Source organism: Micropterus salmoides, unplaced genomic scaffold (assembly GCF_014851395.1).
Source record: "Micropterus salmoides isolate LMB-PRFRI ecotype aquatic unplaced genomic scaffold, ASM1485139v1 Ms_hic_scaffold_1, whole genome shotgun sequence".
Taxonomy (NCBI): Eukaryota; Metazoa; Chordata; class Actinopteri; order Centrarchiformes; family Centrarchidae; genus Micropterus; species Micropterus salmoides.
In genome coordinates, this window is record NW_024040040.1 from 12,495,147 (window position 1) to 12,517,861 (window position 22,715).

At 40.6% G+C, this 22,715-nt stretch overlaps 1 protein-coding gene across 3 annotated transcripts in view; it reads right to left on the minus strand.

Annotated features, from left to right (window-relative positions):
- Positions 1 to 225: 225 nt before the first annotated feature.
- Positions 226 to 22,715, minus strand: part of LOC119902231 (rho GTPase-activating protein 6-like) — a 78,811-nt gene continuing 56,321 nt past the window's right edge. For all 3 annotated transcript variants that reach the window (XM_038718273.1, XM_038718291.1, XM_038718282.1), the window contains 13 exons: positions 18,790 to 18,949; positions 15,364 to 15,435; positions 12,338 to 12,486; positions 12,083 to 12,211; positions 11,776 to 11,971; positions 11,595 to 11,650; positions 9,571 to 9,721; positions 9,300 to 9,448; positions 5,710 to 5,889; positions 4,502 to 4,593; positions 4,138 to 4,388; positions 3,949 to 4,032; positions 226 to 3,369 (listed from right to left, as the gene is read on the minus strand). In XM_038718273.1, the coding sequence (XP_038574201.1) occupies positions 2,789 to 3,369; positions 3,949 to 4,032; positions 4,138 to 4,388; positions 4,502 to 4,593; positions 5,710 to 5,889; positions 9,300 to 9,448; positions 9,571 to 9,721; positions 11,595 to 11,650; positions 11,776 to 11,971; positions 12,083 to 12,211; positions 12,338 to 12,486; positions 15,364 to 15,435; positions 18,790 to 18,949 (2,250 nt within the window). In that variant the 3' untranslated portion in view covers positions 226 to 2,788. The remainder of the gene's footprint in view (positions 3,370 to 3,948; positions 4,033 to 4,137; positions 4,389 to 4,501; positions 4,594 to 5,709; positions 5,890 to 9,299; positions 9,449 to 9,570; positions 9,722 to 11,594; positions 11,651 to 11,775; positions 11,972 to 12,082; positions 12,212 to 12,337; positions 12,487 to 15,363; positions 15,436 to 18,789; positions 18,950 to 22,715) is intronic.

Consider the following 22,715-nt stretch of genomic DNA (forward strand, 5'->3'; position numbering starts at 1 on the left):
ACACCAGCAGTCAGCTCTGAGTCAAAATGGCACACACAATGGCCTAATGCTGCAAACTATATTATGTTTTAGAATACCATACTTTATCATAATCTATAAAACTACTGTAGTATCACACTAGTGTAACTATGCAACTATTTACCCTTATATTAGTTCCATATGACATTTTGTGCTATGCCGCACTTCTACTACATTTTTCCAAAGCACTGACTTCAACAGCAGGTGTAAATTTTATCATATTTAATTCCATTGTAGCATATTGATGATGACACACAGTACAAAAGCAATTACCAGACAATCCATTACAACTTGGACCTAGTAAACCCCACCAAAAATATCAACGATAAACTCAGGTTGTCTTAGTTTCATAGTGAAGTCACCAAAACAAACATGGTCTTGGTTTGGGGAGACAATGTTAGGACATTAGAATTATTCTCTCCTTTTTTTTCTTCTTCTCTTTTGTTCTTTGTTTCCCCCTTGAATAAAAAATGTTATACTGTATTTATATATTACAACACTCAACCAAAAATCAAAGTAATACATACATTTTACAAAATATGAATCTTGAGCAATACATTGAGAAACAACTTTTAAGAGCAACACCTATGGCATCTTTTTTTTCCTCACATGGATTTACACATTTTCATAAAAGGTGCTTATCACAAGCTAACTGATCCTAAACTGAGCACAGATGGCTCCGATGGAAACAGTCAACTGTGGGTTAAACACGCTAGTGCACATGGTCTGACAACAGATGGCGCCATAACCTTTCCCACAATCCTTCCACTTCTTGCTTTCTTCCATTGACTTCGCAAAGTCACAACCAAGTGACAAGCAAATCAAAGAAGTCTACTGATAGTGCGTCTACAGATGTAATGCTCCAAATGAGCAAATATTACACCATAACTTCAGAAAATGTGAAATATTTGCCAGCAAATACCCACTTAACTGTGACATTTGAGCGGATGTGGACAGGTTGGTGGTGGGTGTATTCAAAAAAGTTTTCTTCACTCTGAATGAATTAGCAACAACACGGGAATTGAAGTGAGACATTTTAATGATTCCTAGAAAAATTTATAGAGTTTCTTAGACGGGCAATTAGTCTGCAACCAGTTGGAATATTGAGTCTAGCATGAGAGAGATAATAAAATGAGTCAGGGAGACGTTCATATGAATGTACTGTATTGCTGTCGATGTCATCATACTGTGGATAGTTGTTTTGGACTCAGGTCAGTGATCATAAAGCTGATTTTAATAGTGTTTCGATTAGGTAATGATCTTGACTAAATGCATACTTTTAGTGAAAATCCATTCCAGTATTTAGAGTGAACGTGAACTTTGAACATGGGAAATGAAGTGGACTGTGGTTCATATTTGGTTCTGATGTATCCAGACTGAGGTCAAATAATACATTAAAATAATTCTCAATGTATTAACAATCTCAGGAGACTAAATGGATAGAATTTCCTATATAGAAAATTTGCAATGTGAATACATTTTATATCAAATTATGATACATTTAGACATGTGACACTGTTTTACAGAGTCTCTAAATTCTTCACATCTGGCCTCCCAGACCTGATCTCAAAAATATTATTTGGCATATATCTGATTTCCAACTCTAACCCTGGCTCTTTTTTATGCATACTTTTTGTTACATTCCAGAATTTGTATGCACACATTGATGATTTGGATATTTACTTGAGGGCTACTAACACTTCATCTTCCGTTATCTTAATTTTTTTTTGCACATCATGATGAGCCTCCGTACTCTTATAATTCTATGTTGAAAATCTTGCCAATGTCACACGCTCTAGAGTTGCTTTCAGAAATGAATTGGATAAAGTGAACACATCTGTAAGATAAATATCCTGAAGTAAAAAAAAAAACTTTGGCACATTGTTCTTGCTGTGCAGTAGGTGGCAAGAACACATATAAGCAAACTTACAGCCGAGTGCTTTATAATTAGCTCCAAGCATTTTGCCATAAGGGAAGTATTTTACATTCAATATTGAAGACAAAAAACAGCAGTCTGACAAACACCAACATTTAGACTGCCAGTTAAAGAGCTGACTTACTTTTAGTAGACTGGCAAAGGATATACTTTACATGTCAATATACATATGGTGTGTCTGTGTATGTATGTATGTATGTATGTATATATTAGTTAAACATAATCTGATGTTGACAAGTAATTCAACATTTGATGTTTTTGGACAGATATGGCTGAACTACATTACCAGTACACACAAAAAAAATCCACGTTTAGCAGCAATTACTAATGCACACATCTTAGAGTCTGTGTGGTGAAAAAGTTAAAAATGTAATAAAATATGCTAAACTAAATAAACAAATGTTTTCCTATTGTTCTCCATTGAGATATGATTACTGAATCTGAATATGGTAATTTCGACAAGTTCTGAAAGGATAGTTTTTTGAGGTATTTCTGGTGGGCATTTTTTAAATGGACAAAACATTTGGGCTAGGAACAGAAGCAACTTTTTAACATCCATACTAAACAGTAAATACTAGTGGCTCTTGGATGTAAAAGTCTGTATAAGGCAGCAGCTGCACACGTAAACAACAACGCCATAGCGCTAAGATGCAGGAGAAGCACAGAAGATTCACGAAAAGGATGAAATCCATGGATGAAAGGCAGTTTGGGAGAAAACATGACAGGTAAGGTAGGGATAAGGAGTGATTGTCATTGGAGGGCTTTGATCATGCCACTGGTTGGCTAGCAGAGCAGAATCTCTAAAGAGATTAAGCAGGAGTTCATGGTCTGAGATCACACTAGCGTTTCAGGCAATGTGTCAGCATTGTCCGAGGACAGCAGTTGCCAGATCTGCCACCGGTCCCTCTGCCAGTCCTGCCACTCTGGGCTATGCGGCACCATTTGAGCCTCTGTGGTTGAGTTACTCAGCCCCACGCTCAGCCTCCCGTGCTGGAGAGGTGGTTGCTGAGCTGTTGCCACCTGAAGTGAACTTTGCGAACTAGCCAGTCGATGGTGGGCGTTATAAGGGGGGGGGCAGCGGCTGTCGTTAAGTGTAGCAGGGCCACCATCGGCAGTGTTCACCCCACTTTGAAGTCTAGAGGTCAGGATAAGTCTGTGTCCGCTGGCTTGATGGAGGCCTTGCGTGCTGTTGAGGTGTGAATTCACAGAGGGGTTGACTTTGAGCGGCAGGCGTCCCGTCCCCACATGAGGGCTGGTGCACACTCTTGTGACCGGGGGGTGGGGTCTGACCTCAGTGGTGCCAGGCGCTGTCTGAGTCCGTTGTAGCGTCGTCTGCTGCCTGCCATCGCCGTGGAGTCCGTCGAGCCCTTCCTGTGAGCTGCGAGAGCTTCCCTCTGACATGTTGCCATGCGAACCTAGAAACAGAAGGTCAACTTTAATGAATACAGGCATCACTAGTAGGTGCTAGACATAAAAATGCACAAAGAAATGCTGCAGTACATCTTTTATTAACAAACGTTTTTCCACTTGCATCTTAGTGAAAATATAGAAATCAATATAAACATAATTCCTGATTGTTTTGTTGTTGCTATATATGCAAGGCAAACTTAACTACAACCTCCTTAGAAATGTTTGTGCTGGATTAAATACATTTCCTGGTACTTTTGCAAATCATCTTTACACCTTTTTGCTTTTATTCAGACAGTGTTACAAGATCACTGAACAACTGCAGCTGTTCAATCCTGTGGCATCACAGCTATAACATAATTGCTAATTAGATTACTAAAAATGAATAAAAAACCCAGCAGGACTCTCCTTTCTGATGAATAGCAACAACAATCACCCAAATTACAGTAATTTGTAAACCTTAGGTCCTTGTTTTAATGTTCCTCCCTCCTGGTTAATAACCAGCACAAGGTGTTAGCACTTACTGCTCTGGCTAATTAACCACTAGAAACATTTGCAGGGTCTGGACTGGTTGAAAACACTATTACCTGTGTATGGTTGGTCCTTGAGTGTTGGTTTCAGAGTAGTGTGCCACGTCCCCCAAATGTTAGCATGCTCTTCTGATACAGTGTCTGTAAGGAAGCAAAAGAGAAATCAAAATCTTCTCCATACTCAGGTACACAGTAAACAAAAGCACATAGAGGAGTGACAAACTTGCTTTATACTGTACAGCTCACCTTTGGTACCCCAAGTGTCAGCTCCAGGCTCTCTGCTCCAGGCGGCCACCTGCCCCACCAGAGTGTACTGTTCAGGGACACGGAAGAGCTGCTCACCGCCCGGGCTTCCTGGCTCCCCTCTCCGCTCACTCAGGACCGGGGAATTATTGTCATAGGGGGACACCTCGCCACTGGACGCCTTGTTGGAGTCGCTGGAGGAACGACACTCGCTCAGGGTGAAGGGCTCCTCCGTCGGCAACAGGTCGGGGCTCCTGTGGTTAATTACAGACAAAAACAAGGATGAAACAGGCGACGACAGACAGACCGGGAAACAGCAGACCACATGCATGTGAACTCTTAATGTGTTTACATGTGTGTAACTCACTGTGATGCTTTTCTTCTCAGAAGGTAGTCTACCACATCTGGATCGGTTTCTAAAAGATTCATCAAAACCTCATTTTGCAGATCAGGAGGCACCTAAAAAATATGGTAACGATTAACAAAACACATTTCAGCGAAATTTCCTTCTTTTTTATTAAAAGCCTATGTTTTTTCTCTTATATCCAAGTTAATAGTTTACTGCTTGTTAAAGGGCCTGATCTGCTATCAACGGGATGAAAAATTTAGACAGTTGAATGTCTGTCTTGTCTGCCCAGTTATTTCATATTTAGATTTTCAGCTATTTAGCAAATTTTATGCTCATCAAACAAGTGCATTATAATGAAATTCACTGCCCAACACACCCACTGTCTACGAATGATTCTCATCACCAAATGTTTGAAAGTAAAAGTTGCCAGATTCAGACATAAGCATGTTACGAAACAACTTTCAGATGTCATTCACAGAACTTGAGCTGCCTACAAATCTGTTTTTACTCACGAAGTATGAGCAGGTCAGTTCCAATTCACTATAAGAGATTAATAGCTCTTCATTGGCTTGCTACAGGAATGTAACCCTCAGGGGAATGGCAGTGGCAGATTGCTAAACATTACGGTTTAAGGTTTCGGACCTGAAATGACCTTAACTGCCTGTCTGTACTGTTTGAGAATGAACAGAAAGGAAGCAAAGCAAACTGATGAGGTGGTATTCCTAGCGCAATCGCGACCTATTCGGACACCACATGCAGGATTTCATGCCTGAATTTTCAGATTTTATTTTGGAAATAAGTTGTTCAAATATCTCAATGAAATGTTCTTGATGTTATTGTCAGCTAACTGGCAGTATTTTACTTTCTTTTTATATTTTCTCTCCAGAATAAAGGTATGATTTTGACCAAAAATACTCCTCATCCCTCTGTTTTCTTGTACTCTCTTTGTTTTTTCTCACTTTCCTCCTATATTGTCTCCTTTTCTGTCTCTTCTTTCTCTTCAATAAACCAGGCAGAGCTCTGTTTTCATTAACTAAGACACATCCATTGTCTGCTAAGCCAGGAGGGATTGTTTTTCTTTAAGCCTACAGTGGAATGTGAGACTGTGTGTGTGTGTGTGTGTGTGTGTGTATATGTGTGTATATGTGTGTGTTTAGTGGAGGGGTGTAAGAATGAAAGGAGGAGGTGAGGATGAAAGTTAGAAACACACATGCCCCATTACTGACCATGAAGAGGCTTTGGTAGCTGGCTATCATCCTCTGCAGCACGGCAATGACGGCCGTGCTCTCCTCGGCCCTGGCTGAGCTCTGGACGCTGAACTCCTTGTCGGAGTTCTTCTGTTTGTGGAGAAGGTTGGGGCCAAAGATGGTGGCCAGGTTCAAAGACGTCATCTTGTTCCCAGTGATCTGTATTTGCAGAAAAAGGTAAAGGTTTGCAGGTAAAAACAACAAAATATTTAATAGAAACGGAAATGTTCACTTGAGGATGGTTCTAGATGAAAAGTTAGGGGTTTGTCAAAGTCACTATTCATCCAGAGGGGAACATGAATGCCTGAATCAAATTTCATGGAAATCTATCCAATATATATTTCACACCAATCCACAATGGGCCAAAGTGGTGGACTAATGGTGCTTTCAGACAAAAAGCGAAGCGAGCGTCCGGGGCAGTGAGTTTACATACAAAGTTGCGTAGAGCCGCGATTTAGCGACGCAAAGGGGGCGGTGCCGGCGCCGCGAAGGAATTCGCGTGAGTTGAATATTTTCAACTCAAGCGAGAAATTCGCATGACGCCGAGTCGCGATAGCCTATCAACGTTGAGATTGTCCGTACGTCACCGACAGCTTCAGAGCGTTGTGTGGAGAGGGCCAGACAGAGCGGGCGATTGAAAATCTGCTGGCCGGCTGAGAGCTGCTAAACTGGTGCTAGAGGAGCAGGGAGCAGCGCTCCAGCATTCGGACAAATAAACGGTCGGACTGGACTTTGCACGCAACTACGCCGTTTGCTCGAGGGAGGACCTTGGAGTAAACTACTTTTATTAAATAAGCTTTTTACGTTAGTTTATAGGTTTACAACGTTGATTTATCTTCACTGGAGCTTCTCAGCTGCTAGATTCCGTGCACATCCGGTTCCAGTGTTAGCTACCTGGTGAGTTAAGAAAACATGTGTATGTAACTTTAGTCCAGCTATCGTTGTACTTTACTGTGACCAAGTTAGCATAGCATAGCCCTGATCGATCCGAACTCCATTCAGAAAACATTTTAGAAGTTGTTGTCCTGCTGTCTTGCTGACAGACCTGACAAAGCATGAATTCATATGTTTAACAAAACTGCATCATATTGTAGTTATTTTGGCATCAGTTTGATCCGTTTATTGCTATTTAATCCCAGCAAAATGTTTACTTTGGGTTCATACAGCTGTAGAAATGGCAAGTTGTGTTTATTAACGTTATCGCGTTAAAATCGCCTTTTTGCATTGTGTGTGAACACTTGCAGCGAATGTACTCACGCGAGGAAAGCGTCGCGAGGCGAAAATTCGCGTTTGGGCTGAATGCCCCATAACAGACTGATGTAACAACATTGCCATCAATACAGCCATGCTGCAAGCATAGCTACAAAACCGCAATGAGAATGAATGAATTAGCCTGCTGACAGAGGGGAAGGGAGAATGAGTGCAACATGTGTTTTCCAATCTCATTTATATGTAATACCAAAGTAGTAGTATTTAGCATAACTGTTAGCACCTGAAGCATTGTAAGGTTGCCTTCCACTTTTGTACACACATTCTGCGGTGTTGGGAAAATCAGGAATTGTTTCCCTCCCTGTGAATAAAACTTTTCACAGTGTAAACAAAACATCAATGTTTTGCTGCAATTACAAGGTCCTTGGAGACATTTCCTCTCCTCCCCCGACTCTTCTTCTCCTCCAGTTCCCACTTACATCTCCATCCTCGATCCATCCTTTCATGTTGATTTTCTCACATCTCCCTTCAAAGTTCTGCATAGTTGTTACGTCCTCCCTCTCTGTTTTTGTCACTTTGCGCAAAAGATGGATAAAGGGTGGCGCATGGGGTTTGTTAACACTAAAAGTGTTGGAGAGTATAACAGCTAAATCTATTTCTGCTGGGGTTGGGTGATGGTGTACATCCTGTGACACAATTAGCATCTAAAGTTAGAAGCCCGTCAAAGTTTGGACAACGTTTTTAGTGATAAATAAAATTTTCTTTCCCAGTTTCCTCCCTTTCCACTCCCAGTCCCAAAGGAGAGATGAGAGCCACAAGCGACCAAAAGTATTGATGTGTTGCTCCGAGTGTGAAACGCTCTGGCTTCCTGTCACGATCTCAAATATAGATACTGGAGCCATGGAGTTGTGAGGGGGAAAAAACACACAAATCAATGTTCGAGTCCATTCTCATACACACACGGAGACAACAAAACACACTTCCATCTGTGCACAAATATGCCACACATATACTACATTCTCTGCTTCTCTCACACATACAACACTTGCACAAACTAGTGAGATTCATACTCACACACACATACAGAGACAATAAAACAAACTTTCTCTCTTGACACACACACATGCAAGAATCCATTGTCTGTGAATAAAAGGCTAAAGGGCGTGTGGCACTGGGAGAGAACACAATCGAAGAGAGAGAGACCATGATGTCAGAAAGCACATTAAGAAGGGCACTTAACAGTAGAAAGATGCAATTTAGATGGCAATATAATCCAATCATATTTAGCGTCTAAGATCATCTGTCAGTTGTAGTCAATTGTGACATTTAGCGACTTTATTGTACTTGAATTGCTGCAGAGGATGATAGCCAGCTACCAAAGCCTCTTCATGGTCAGTAATGGGGCATGTGTGTTTCTAACTTTCATCCTCACCTCCTCCTTTCATTCTTATGCTCCTCCACTAAACACACACACACACACACACACACACACACACACACACACACACACAGTCTCACATTCCACTGTAGGCTTAAAGATTGAATTTGTCTTAAAGAGTACTCATTTAGTACGCATTACTAAACCCGAAAGGTCGCCGTGGTAGCGGCTTGTCAATCACAAGGTAGCCGAGCTCTAAAGCATGCACTGCTTTTTTTGTCTATTTTCCTGTAAAAAAAACAGTAAACTCTTTAGGAAAATGTTTACTCAGGTAATAAATCAAGGGAGAATTAGGATAATTTTTTCTTAGACTTCTACATAATTGGGCTTCTTTTTGTAACCAGTGGCGTTGCACCCCACTAACCATTAGAAAAAACCCACATTTAAGGCACTTCCTTTTCACGTTTCAGACACAGAGGTTCACGCTTGAGCAGGCTACAGAGGTCTAGTAAATACACGCCAGATTTTTCAAACTTTCAAACTTGTAGTCTTCAGCCCCAGCACACACTGCCTCCAGTGACATCACTTGAGGCAGTTCATCTGAATTTGTGCAGACCCCTCTGGAGCCCCAAAAGGCTTTATACAACTTTTTTCACATAGACTCCCTAAGACCTGTAAACAGTGCACTCATGCTGTTTCAGGCCTGGAAGGCACGGAGAGATACGTGTGCATACTAGCCACACAAACTGATTCCTATCGCTTCTTAGGTAATTTCCTCCCAATGAGGTGGAAACAGAAGGTAAACACAATGCTGCCCATAAGCTGTTTGCACATGTTTGCACACGACTAAAAACAACTACATTTGGATGTTTTGGATATGGCCTTTTTCCTAATTTTTTTATTATTTTTAGGTTACTTTCTTCATGGATTTACTAAAGGCTTAAAAAAGTCATATTTCCTGTTGATACAAACTGCCGCTCACCTCCTGTCCGACTTTGTCCTGCCGGTCGTGGGCGTGGTCGGTCACGGTGGATAGAAACTCAAGGAGGCGGTGGAGAGTATCACTGTTACATGCTGGGAGCAGGTAGACTAGTAGCTGAGTAACATTCTGCTGCTCATCTGGATCCAACACTGCAACACAGTTTTAGATGCATTTGGTGAAAATGAAGAAAGAGCAAGGGAAGGAAGAAACAAAAGGAGGAAGGAGGCTCAAGATCAGGCAGGGAAGGAAACAAACTGAAGATAAAACTTACATGTGGTGTTGATGAAGGCCGTGTAAAGCTCCTTGGTGAGGAGCGGGTCAGGCATGTCCCTGAGGAACTCCTTCAGCAGAGCAGCCACATCGTGAACGCTGTGCTCCTCATCCAGCGGGATGTCAACCCCGCGATCAAACTCCTCACGTAGCTAAAGGAGGGGCAAAAGGAAAACAGAGGGCAAAGGAGAAAGAGGGGGAATTCAGAAACATCCTCCACACATAATAGGCATTATAATATTGGTAGTGCACACACCCACACACACTCACGTCCTGTTGGTTCTGCAAGTAACGTGGTAGACCCTGCATTCAAACAGGTTTAACCAGTATACTATTAATCTCCTTTCAATCTGACCTTTGGATGACTTCCAGAGAATTAGAATGTCTATTGTCAGCCATGTTGATAGATATACAGGCAACATCTGCACAGCATATTCACTTATATATATATAATGTACAGTGCTTTATACAGTAAGCATGACAATGGTGGCAAACGCATAAATGTTGACATTGGATTGTATCAACAAAGAAGAGTAGAGAATGCAAAATGGATATATGTACTTGTTGCACACACTATACAGATGGGTGAATACAAACCATTTCATTGAATGAGTTTATAATAAAGACAAGGTGTTATAAACATGCACAGGGGTAGAGTGGTCCATTAACCCATTACTATAATTATATTTATTGGACAATTCTGTGCGTAAATTGTTAAATTTTATCTAGCCATTTTAATTCTCTTTTATTTGCCTCCGGTTCTTTAATTTTTGTTCTGCAAGTTCCCACATATAGTGTCACATGCAGGGATCCTGCAGGAATAGTTTGGAATCAATACTGTACAGCAGAACAATCTGCAATGGTATCATCAATCAATGAAACCAAGAGAATTGATTTAACCATATTCATGACTGGACCACACATTTTAATACATTTGAATAGAAATAGCATTATTGTAAAGTGATTTATCTGATTTTTGTCCCATAAGGCACATATTACCGACTAACCAGGGCCAGAGCATCAGTATGAAGAGTAAAGTAAAAGGCAAACAAAACACCGTTTATTTTGTGAATGCTGTTGCTGAGTGAGTGAAACTGATTTAACATTTTATTGTGCAAAATCACATTTATTCTCAAAAGAAAAAAACAGAAAAGGCATGAAATATCAAACAACGTTAGTCTCTTTTTCTGAGCTGTTAAAGACGGCCAGGGGTCTCAAGGATCCCAAACAGAGCATTAATAATTAAATAATGATTCAATTTATATTTCTGTAGGTCTTTCTTGGGAAAAGATCCTTTTGTGAATAGATCGTGATGCATTGAGCCCTGCTGCTGTTCTGATTCATTGCTAAAAAGTGAATGTACATTCAACAATCAGCCATCAATGTGCTTGTGCCGGTTAGTGGACAATCTCCCCTCGCTCAATAACCAATAAGTGCCTCTAGGTCCCTGTAACTGGTACAAGTGAAAATCGGTGTTATAAAAACATGCTGCCCACACTGATTGACCCATGAAGCGTAACCCTATTCTTCTGCTGTGTATTCACTGGAGTCAAAGGTACTAGATAATGAAAGGTGTAGGAGTAAGGACAATAACTTATTGTAATATTGTGTATATGGAGCTAGTAAGAATATGTTTGCTTGAATAACAAAGACAGGATTAGGGCCAGCTATGTTTACATTAATAACATTGCAAATGCAACAGTGGGAGCCTTGGGCACCATGAACAACATTTTGGCTGCACTGAGTTGCTTCTAACACAATCTATTCTTAGAAAGGAGGTTTTGTTTGTTGCTGTTGACGTTCGTGGATGGAAAATTATGTGTGAATGGCATTTCTCAGAAAGAAGGCATTCCACTATGTGTAAAATTAGCCTTTGATTTGTAGTTCGGATACACGGTACTGTACGGCGCTTGGCGTCCAGTCTGTGAGCACAAATGACACTTAATGAAATGAAGCTTCCATAAAGAGCACAAGATGTGAATGGTCACCAAAACACCACACGAGGGAATACTCAAGAACACTCACCTGTCGCACTCTCTTCTTGGAGCTTCCCACTCTAAATATGCCCACAGTCTGCAAACCTGAGAGGACAATAGGAAATAACTCAATGACTCAATGACTATATAGTCCCATTGTAGTAACAGAGGATATATAAAATACAGGCTGAACCTACATGTTGGCTACATTGGTAAAGAAAGCTAATCACCATATTTCTCGATATGCTGACAGCAGCTGTCGACCACTCGGGGGACCTGACGATAGATGGGATTGAGGCTCAGCCTTTTGTCCCGGTGCTTCTCCTTCTTACTTGGCGTTTCGGCCGGCAGAGAGAGCTGCAGCGCCTCGAGCAGGCGGGACTGGTTGTCGTCCAGGTCTGTGATGGAGTCCACTGACATGCCTCCCTGGAGGTTAATTGTGCATTTCATTCAGACAGATTAAACTAGATAAAACACAACCACCTGACCCCCTGGTCTGTAGCTCGGACTGGGATTAATTATAATATGTTGTCTCACCCTCCTGCGTGCTCGTGGTGCAGCCTCAGGCGTATTGGGTGATGTTGACTCATTGGCTGTCTCCGATGTGGAACTCAAAGAGGAATTACTGCTGGATAACTCCTTATTAGACGGTCGCTTGGTGGCAAACTGCAGGATAGATGATCCAAGAGTTAGATTTCCCTTCATACAATTTGGCTTATTTTACATAGTTTAAGATAATAAAATTTGTCCAGTGAGGGACACGTAATTAAAGATTATCAGAAAGTGACAGACCTGTAAAATGGACGACACAAGGTCAGAGGAGTCCTTGTGTTCCTCGCGTTGTGGAGGGTCCTGACGATAACTGTCCTGACGCTGCCTGTGAGTTCTGTCATTAGCAATGACCTGGGAGAGTGGTATACTGAAGGCCTGTGGTATCCATTCTGGGGGAGTAAGGGAGATAAAGATTGGAAAAAAGAGGAGGAAGAGAAGAAAAGAGAGAAGAGGAAAATATTTTTTTAATCCACATTTAATTGACTGTTAAGTTCTGTATGTGTAGCATGAAGGGACTTCAAACTTTTTCATTATACAACCTTGTGTTGATTGCAAAAAAGAGGACATAAGAAAGAATAAAGTTTTATTCTGAATAAAAACAGGACAACCAAATGTTAGCTGCAAGTGGAAGGAAAAAAAAGTTCTATTAGCAACTTCCAAAAATAGCTCTTAGACTCTTTCAACAGTAACATCAAACACATCTCCAATTAAACTCTTTATTACTTCTGCTGGAGCTTGCCCTTTTACATGCGATAAAGGCCTCACGACACGTTTACTATGTCAGTTAAAACTCTTATAGCATACTACATCTGTTTTCCAAAATAAGACATCACAGAAAGAAAGTTGGCAAAAAATATGGCTTTGACAGACCACTAATTCTAGTGCCTTTGATCAAAATAACACAACGTTGATGACTCACCCACAAGCAATGTCTTCTGTATGTTCTCCATACAGGTCATTTTTAGAAACAGCTAGCATGTTATCTAGCAAACTCTTATGCCTTTGTTCCGTTTTAAAGAGACGTATACACAAATTTGTGTTGTGCTGTTGAGGGTGAAAGCACTTCAGAGAGAAGTGATGTCATACAGGGCCATCGCAGGCTATATATTCCATTATACAGAATCCCAAGGCATGAGCCAACAGCTGAGAAAAAACAGTCCAGCTGTTCAGTCAGTGCGTGTCTGTGTGTGTGGAAAGGAGGCAAAGGAAAACAGAGGGAGAGAAAGCAAAATGCATTCCACAACCACAAGTGAAGTGCTGTGGTTCCTGAACAACATGACCACTAACACTGTGACACAACGAATTTGCTCTGCAGCCTCACAGCGTTCACTTAGCTTATGTAACCTGCACACACACGCATACACACTCAAGCACGCAACACACACACAGACATGCACAATCTGGATCGAATAATGTACAGTGCTTTGCCGACGTAATGCACAGCACTCCACAGTGCGTCCACGGCCAGACCACATTTATCAAGCCATGTCAGATTTCCATAAATCTTAATTTTCCAGGCCAACAGTCTCAGTCTTGGTTTTCAGCACTGTTCTTTTTTTGTTTCTTTTTTTTTCTTATTCATGTCCCTGTAGTGTGTTCATATAAGGTGGATGTTCTAAGTTAATGCAGAAAGTCTCTCACAGCCTCAGGAAAGTTATAAATAACATGAACCTTTTATTTTAATGTGCACAAAGTGTCAAATGGGTGGAGTTTACCACACAGTACAGTACAGTAAATGTGTCAAAAAAGTATTTCAGAGACCAATTAGGAAATTTTGCTTTGACTGATAATTTGCTTGATACAATCCGAGGTAAAACTCACCCATACAGTACTCCAAGCAGATTACAACAGCTATTAAACCTTATTTGGAAATATAGTTTGATTGATATCTGGTCACAACAGCTCAGATTTCAGTGGCTGCATCAAAGAAGTCAGCATTCTCCTTTCCTCCTGTGTTTCCCTCTTGCAGAGAAAAGGCTTAGCCTGCATCAAAGTGAAATGCAGGGCTGGTATTCAGGGACCTCAGGAGAAAAATTAACTTAGAATCCGTTTTGGCATGTAAGACTACAGCTACATCTGAGCCATCTGCTCTGTAGGGCTAGATAGAGCCAGGCATATAATGGTGGGAAAACCCACTTAAACTTCAACAGGTTAATAACATATAGAACTCAAAGTATTTGTCCTAAAATGAATATTGTTCTAGGAATGAGACTGGTTGTTTGTCTCATGATACTCATCATGAGACAATGTAATCACATGTGGCAGTGACAATATCCAGTTCTGACTGGCCAAAGCATGTGCATTATTTTCAGACAACACAGCTGTAGCAGCAGCAGCAGCAACAGCATTATTCCAATATGAAACTCAGAGCCTGGCAGCTGTTTTTTTGCACTTATTGGGGTAGTAAATAATGTTAATTCCAAGATAGACAAAGATAGCACTGACAAAAGGCCAATTTTAATAATGTATGACTCCAAATTAATGAATAAACAGCACTTAAATTCTTGATGGCTGATTATGACAAATAATGCTAAATGCACAAGTTACCTTCGCTATTATTCACCTACTTGCCAGAAATAGATGAATAATGCTTTTATGAACTGTTTAGTTTAGTTCAATTGCTTAAACTGTGGCAACCACTGGCAATTACAGGATAATGACAAATGCTGAAATGTAGTGTAACAGTAGCACAAGCAAGGGAGAGTCATAACATCACTGACAGCCACATGTATAAAAGAACAACAATGATACCATTACTTGCTCATGTGTACCGTATTAGTCAGTTCCTTGAGAACACTGCAGGCTAAGCAAAAACGACACTGGTGTGTGTGTTTGTGAAATTCCATGTGTATTTATTGTAAATGAGACCTGGGATCATCCCTCTACACTCACACAAATTTGACAAGAAAAGCTCCTTTTATCTCCTGCTTCTCTCTGGGCTCCTTTCACTACGATCCTTTTCTCTTTCTGCCAAATATGCTTTGCTTAGTGCAGCAGAGTGGCTGCTGCTCAGAGCCAGTCCCCTTACAAGGAGTCCCTTCACTTTAAGCTAAATATAAACTGTCAAAGCCCAGTAAACAGAAACTGTTTTTATAACCTTGCTGTTCACCTGCCTGAAGGGTGGAGACCACAGACTGTCTCACTGGTGAGATGAGAGCGAGATGTTAAGAGTGGTGACAAAGAAAGACTAAAAGAGAAGAGATGGAGATAGAAAACCCTGTGAACTGGCAAAATGTCAGAGTACATGTTAAAAGAACTTGGCGTACCTTTGTCTTTACTCTTCTCTTTTGCAAGAGAGTCCAACTTCCTCCTCAGCGATTTTTTCCTCTTCTGTCCATCTGCGTCAGGGGGGAAAAAAACAAGAGAATAAATCATCTGAAACAAATGGTTTCCATATCGGCTCTATCTTATCTGGCTTATTATATCTAATAAGCTTATGTCAGGAATGCAGACGTAAATTAACCACAGGGTGGGAAAGCTGTCTATAAACTCAAATCCATTTAACTTAAACATCAGACCTGGTCCATTATGGTATTAGTCAGCAGAAAAAAACATCTCTCGTAATATATTAAATGTCTTGTATTGTTCATCCACACAAAGATGACTTGAAAAGAATGTTGAAATGATTGATAATGCATTATTGTAAACCACTGTACCACTGTAAGACTGTCTTGGCTTGGAAGGTTATTAGTGTACTTTGCATACTACAAACAGACATACAGTACTGTGCAAAAGATTTAGGTAGGTGTGGAAAAATGCTGTAAGAATACGTTAGTGTGACCACCCTTTGACATTGATTTACTGCAATTGTCAAAAACGAGAAACTGAAAAGGAGGTTTTTATGTGCGTACGTGACTGCTTCATATCCAGGTTTTGTTCTGGACAGATCTTAAAGGAGGAAAGCCACTTTGTCAGCTGTCAACATGATGAATGACTCCTGGACTTGCTGATTAATGATCAGGGAAATCTGGAGATCGTGGCACGTGTATGTACTTGGGGGCCAGGATGTCAGTGCAACTTTTAATGCTATCATTCAGTCAATCTGCTGTTTGGTTTTTGGTCACCAAAACCAACTGTTGGACCTGTCTTTGCCTTGATATGCTCATTTAACAACCTCTGTTTGAACCCCCAGATGTTCCCTTCTGCTGTATCAAATGAGTCACTTGCAGAGCTCAGGACATTTTTTCCAGCTTCCACAGCACGTTAGCGTTAGCCTGTTACATCAGGGAGTTCAACATTGCTGCTCTTCTTTTATAATCAATTTATTGTCACTGTAGTGGGGTATGAGAAACCATCCCTCTAAGACTCCAAGCTGTAAAGAAAACTGCAGCCTGGGGTCTAAGGGACAAGAAGTAAAATTTGAGGGTGTTTGAGAGAAAAATAGGTGGGAAACAGTGAGGAAGGGGGTGTGACATATGAGAAGGAAAGCAGATGTTGTGATGAAGAGTGAGGGCAGCAAGAGAGAGAAGGAGAAGGGAGAAGCAAAGATAGGAAATGGTTTGGATTTTTGACAGATGGCTCCCAAAGCTGTGTGGAAATCCCCCCTGAACCTCCAAACCTCCTCAGTCCAACTTCCAACCAGTTGGGAAACTGAGTGGAGAACCTTTGCTTCTTTTCTGTCTCATCACACACTCATCCCATGTCTCTTTCAATTCTATCTCTCTGTAATCTGTTTTTCGTTCTTGAAGAAACACAAGAAACATGACCCCTGGCACTCAGATAAATATGAGAAACAGCAGGGCTGAGGAGCCCACATCAGCGGTGCTGAAATAGCGCGCACACACACACACACACACACACACACACACACACACACACTCTTACACACAAGTTGAAATATTTCCCTAGCTAGCACATGGCGGCCGTTAGGGGCTCTGGAATTCATAAGCAACACAGACAAGAACGTATTAAATCATGGTGGGGAGAGGTTTAACCTTCAGCTGGAATGCGAGGCCCTGGATTATCCACTGGCTGCACTATACTGCTGCTATAGCGGCCACTCCACTCCTATACAGTGCAGTGAAACAAAGCTGCGTACAATGTGCATCTGTGTGAACATGAATGGACCATTCTAACAACAAAACTTAATCTTAAAGTAAAATTCTGGTTTATTACAATTTGCGTATATTTTTCAGTTTTGGTTGGCTATAACAAAGTCTGGTGGGGCAAGAAACAAGTCTTCAGGCTTGTTGTATACAAGCCAACCTGAGGGTCAGGAACCCCCAAGGGGTCAAAATAAAGATCTGCGGGGGTCATGAGATATTAACTGGGCGGTAAAGAGGAAAACTATAATTTTTTCCCCCTCAGCTTTCAGCTAATTTAATTTTTTTTTTGTAAAATCAGAATTACTGGACAATTTTACCTTCTCAGGCCTCTAAAAATAATTAAAATAAAGTGAGAAAAATTACTTTTTGTCTAACTCGTCACAGCTCATAGAAATACACAACCTGTGACAAGAGTCTGTAAATAAACAACAGTTCATTTTATGGGTAAAAAAACAAAAAGTCTGTGAATCACTGATACAAACACTCAAACTGATAGCAAACAGTTGTATAATGTCTTCTGTGGCCCTGGAGGGAACTTTCTAGAGTCTATAAATGATGCCTGCGTTATAAATTGAGTATTAATTCATGGGCATTTACCAGGAAAGAGAAACCAAAACAAAAGATGCTAGTGAGTTGCATTATGGGAAACACACGATACAGCGTTTTTTTTTTTAGCTTAGTAGGGAGTACATCACCTAACTGCTTGTGTCATATCCGGGGACTACAAAAAAAGACCAAAGGTCCAGAAATTCTCTTTGAATAAATCCTATTTTTGAACATGTTGTGCATTCCAGTATAAGCATTTAATCTGTTAGCAGAATAACGAAGGCTATTAACTTGTTTGCTTTACAATGAGCGGGAGTGTGATTGTGATTACGTATTTTTTTCCTTTCTTTCTTTAAACTGTGATGAATGTGGACATTTTTAGCATGGGTGGGCCAGTGGGAAACAAACCACCAAGTCTACCAGTTTCAGTGCAGGGCTCTGCCCACTTCGGCTATATGTGGATTAATTTGTCTGATTCCGTCATTTTCTAAACCTTTCTTCACAGAAAAACCAAAATACAGTTATTTAGCTTTTAGATAGGCCACAAAGACAAATACAGCCTGCTTTTGCAACATTTAGGACTTTATAGTAGAGTGCACATGGTGACTAGTGGGGTGGCTGCAGCCTGAGCTGCAGTGGAAAGGGAGTCACGTGTCGTTATGAGGAGGGGGGTCAACAGATACAACGTCAAACAGGAAGTACCTGATCCCAGTGTGAAGTATGGTTTACATCTAATTTCATGTGTTGTCACAGCTTCCCCATAGGCCATACATGACTTCCCTTAAATAGACTTGAGGTATGACAAGAGGATGTGGTCGGAGGCTCAAGCATTCAAAGTAGCTGCACAAGCTCACACAGCAAACCTGGTTTAGGGATATCAACTGAGCAGCATTTGCAACATAGAACAGTTCCGGAGTGAATCACAGATGTCTTTTGTCACGGTTAACAGTCACATAAATGTTGTGGTCTTAAAAACCAGATGCTATCTGAAGTATGCTCAAGCAGTAAATTCCACCCATACGGAACTCACAAACATAACAATTATGTAACACTGTTTAACTCAGGTCTGCAACATGGGTAAAAACACACACATGCTCCCACCTTTTGGCATAGTTATCTGACATCCCAGGTCATAGTCCTGGTGTAAACGGGTGTAGGCCACGTCTTGCAGCTTGGCCCTCTCCAGCTCCGACAGGCTCTGGATGGCAACTGGCATCAGACGCACGCTCCGCCCCGACAGGCTGCTCCACGTGAAATCACCCTAGGGTAGACAAAGGTTAACACAAAGAATAGGAACATATAAACCAAATGTATAGTAGGGTTGCCTATTCTTTATCAAAATAAATATTGTTCAAATCTTAATCTTGCATTAACTGTTGTTGGTCACTTGGCGGCAGCAGAAACGAGCTGAAAACTTAACTCTAACACATTCAGCTTTTTTAAAGCTGGAGTAAGCAATTTATTTCAGAAGAATTTTTTTTTATATTTGTTGAAATTGTCTTTATAGCCAGGTGGCAATCAATAAATCAAACAGTTTTTGGCTAATGGTTACTTATTTACGCATTTCGCCGACACGGAGCAACATTAGCATTCATTTGAAGTCGTGTCTCTGGCCACCTAGCAAATGAAAATTCAATATCAATGTCACTCTCTTTTTAGCTCTGTTTGGTCTCCAGTAACTACCATAGGAAATATTTAATTAAATATATAAATATTTTTTTATTATATTTTGATCTATTGTTGAGATTGATTTAAGTACATTTAAATCTATGATTCTGTAAAGAAATTAAAACATCAATAGGCTAAGTAAGGATAAAAGGTATTTTTAAAAGTCACACAAAAAGAATTAAAAAGTGTTTCAACCTCAAAGGGTCTTCTTCAGGGTAGAAATCATTTAAACAATTACATTGGCCTTCCTTGGACTTATTGCATGTGAAACTGAGTGAACCCTTGGCTTTGCATTCTAATAATAGTAATAGTATTGAAAAAGCCTTTTTCCATGTGATTATCAAGGATGATGAGCTTGGGAATAGATGAAATGTAGTACAACCAACTATTGCAATGTTAGAACACAAGCCAAACTAAATGTATAAGCTGGAAGTAGCCTTGCTTTTTTCTTAGGAGCAAGAGAGGACATGAAAAGGCCTTGCACTGATGGATTTGCAATATGCACCCCACACACATAAACCAGCATTAAGAACGCATAGCATACGTGGAGGAGGACATGTGGCTACTACGGGGCATATAGAAAGCAGTCGTCACACTCATTTTTCAGCCACTGACAGGTTAATTTAGCAGATGTGGCTTTATCTGTGATCAAGGTGGAATTTAATTGAGGTGAATTGTAATGAATTGGTGGAAACCGAGAGACCGCTTTGGCTTTGATGAAAATTTGAGTCATCTGAATCTCTGGTCATGCGTTCCTCTGTGTCTACTGAGAGAAGACGTCAGGAAGACAGAGAGGTTGGGGAGGGGGGTATTGCTGCAATTTATCTAATGCCTTATCCAGACCAAGGGCTTACAAGTGTACTCTAATGTGTCTGTGTTTATATTGCTTGATTTTTGAACCAGTTTACATCACAGTTTATTATCTTAAAAAAAATACAATTTCATCACGTTGCCCCTTAAATGTTGTTTACGCTTCAAGTCTTCTAGAAAAATTGACAAAGAAACAAAGAGACAATACACTAAAGACTTTATGTCAATAACTTCACTTTGCTTCTCCTGCTGTCACCTCGCGTGTTATTTGACCCCAAGCAAGCAACAGAGCCATCACACAGCCATGGGTGCAAAGCAAGACATGAACACAGGCAACCTGGAGAACCACCTAAGTGTGTGTGTGCATGTGTGTGTGAATGAGCCTGTCACAAGTTCAGCGACAAGAAGTAGCTCTGATTTAACAGAGCATTTTGTCCAACACAGCTGTTATATGTGTGTGTGTGTGTGTGTGTGCGCGCGCCTCTGTATGCCATTCCTTATCGCTGGCTGAGGAAACCCTTTTCTGTTCCGCTTGACCTCACACACAGTTTGAGCAGGCGCACACACATTCACATGCCGGTACGCACCCACAAGTACACACACACACACACACACACACACACACACACACACACACACACACACACACACACACTCACTCACTGCAAAAGAAAAGACAAACAGTTAGAAAAGTAGAATAAGAGGCCTCTCTTCGGTCGAGCTGGTTCTGCCCAGCAGGATTTTTTAATGGGATGGATGAGCTTGAGTTCTTAAGTGTCAACCTATGAAACTCCCTGTGGAATGCTGAAAGAAGAGCAAAGACTAAATCCTGGTATCACTGCTGGACTCTGGCAACAATGAGCTTGAAAGCCTGTGTGACCATTCAAATTTACAAACCGAAACATTCCAAAGGCCAACCGGGGCAGTTTAACTTTTGACAAAGTAGATTCTTGTTGTTGGTGTTAGCTGTCGTGTACGATTTGTTATCTACATATTTTTGAGGGGGTCAAAAAGACACACCACATCTGCAACCACTGTGTTATCACTGATATATTTCTTTACATAATGTTCATTTTAGAATAAGCTCTTAACCTCTAATTTATGTCATTAGGAATAACAATCTCGTAGGCAAATATAGACTCTTTCTTTTGGTCAGCATTAAGTGTCTTGAGTTTAAAAATAATAAAATAGCCTTAAAAACATCCCCCACATGTGTTTTTTTAGTTGTAGAATGAATAAAACTTTCCCACAGGTTGCTAAAACTCCCACATTCACTGAGTGAATAAGTACAGAGGATATGTTTTCAGTGTCTTCAGTGACCAGAAAAACAAAAGAAGCCTCTGTCAAAAGTGAGAGACACAAGAATTACTCAAAGATGAGGATGAATATTGTTTTAGAAACATTCACATGGGTGAAAGAACTACAAATGGGGGGATTCAAACATGATGCAGAATGTGTGGATAGTTACAGATTTTAGCTTTAAATAAACTCCTTTTCGACACTAGCACTCCACTTAGTGAAGAAAAAGAACACTGCTGGCCTTCAAGCCTTTCGAGTCCACGGCCAAGTTTACCTAGTCAGACATCCAAGCCTGGCCTTAACAGCAGGAGACACAAACACAGAAGCTGATTGCCGTGGTGAACGGTCATTTTGAGTTCACGATTAAATCTTTAAAAGTAGAGTTTTGTGTGTTCGTTCACCCTCGCCAGTTAGAACATTCCCATTCACTGACATATTCAGTAACAGTCATCTAATCAAGTGCTCATTTTCTCACTCGAGACAATCATAGTCAGCCTCTAATATACCAAAGTAAATGTTAATTAGTTTGGCTGTATGGCCGTTAATGAGCTACAAAACAAGCACAGATGGTATTACAATAACCAATTGCAGTATACATTTAGGAGATTGGTTAATGGAATCACATGTTACTGGACCGCATATCCATCCACTCATTCACTCACTGCTTATATAGACTGCTCACCTCACAAATGTCAAGCCACAGTGCAAGCGTAACATGAATACCAAATACCAAATAATGTATTATCGTGGCTCTCGGTATGACGTAAATGTTTACTGAGATGTAACACAGTTTGAATAGCCTGTATAGAGACAAATCTGCCACACAGCTACTGTCACAATCCCTTCACTCCTAATGTTTGTCTCCAAAATATAGGTGGTTGCTAAGCCTTTAAACAACTGCCATCATCTGTTTTGCTTTGTATTTATTACAACTATTGACCCGCTCCCCCCCCCCCCACACACACACACACACAGATGATGTTTGCTGGAATGGCTGTGTACATCTAATCAGATCAGTTTAACAAATGGTATGTTCTGCCAGTTTGCTACACCTAATCAAATTTTGCATAAACAGAAATAAATCAGTATAAATCATGAAGATGCTTTACGAGAAAGAAAGGTAAGAAAACATTTTGACACGCGGGGTAAAAGTCAAAGAGTGATTTTAAGTGTACAGTTTACAGCTTTACAGTGTACAGCTTGGTGCATGGGTAAAACTTTACCCCTTATAAAGCATTTATAAAGCAAGC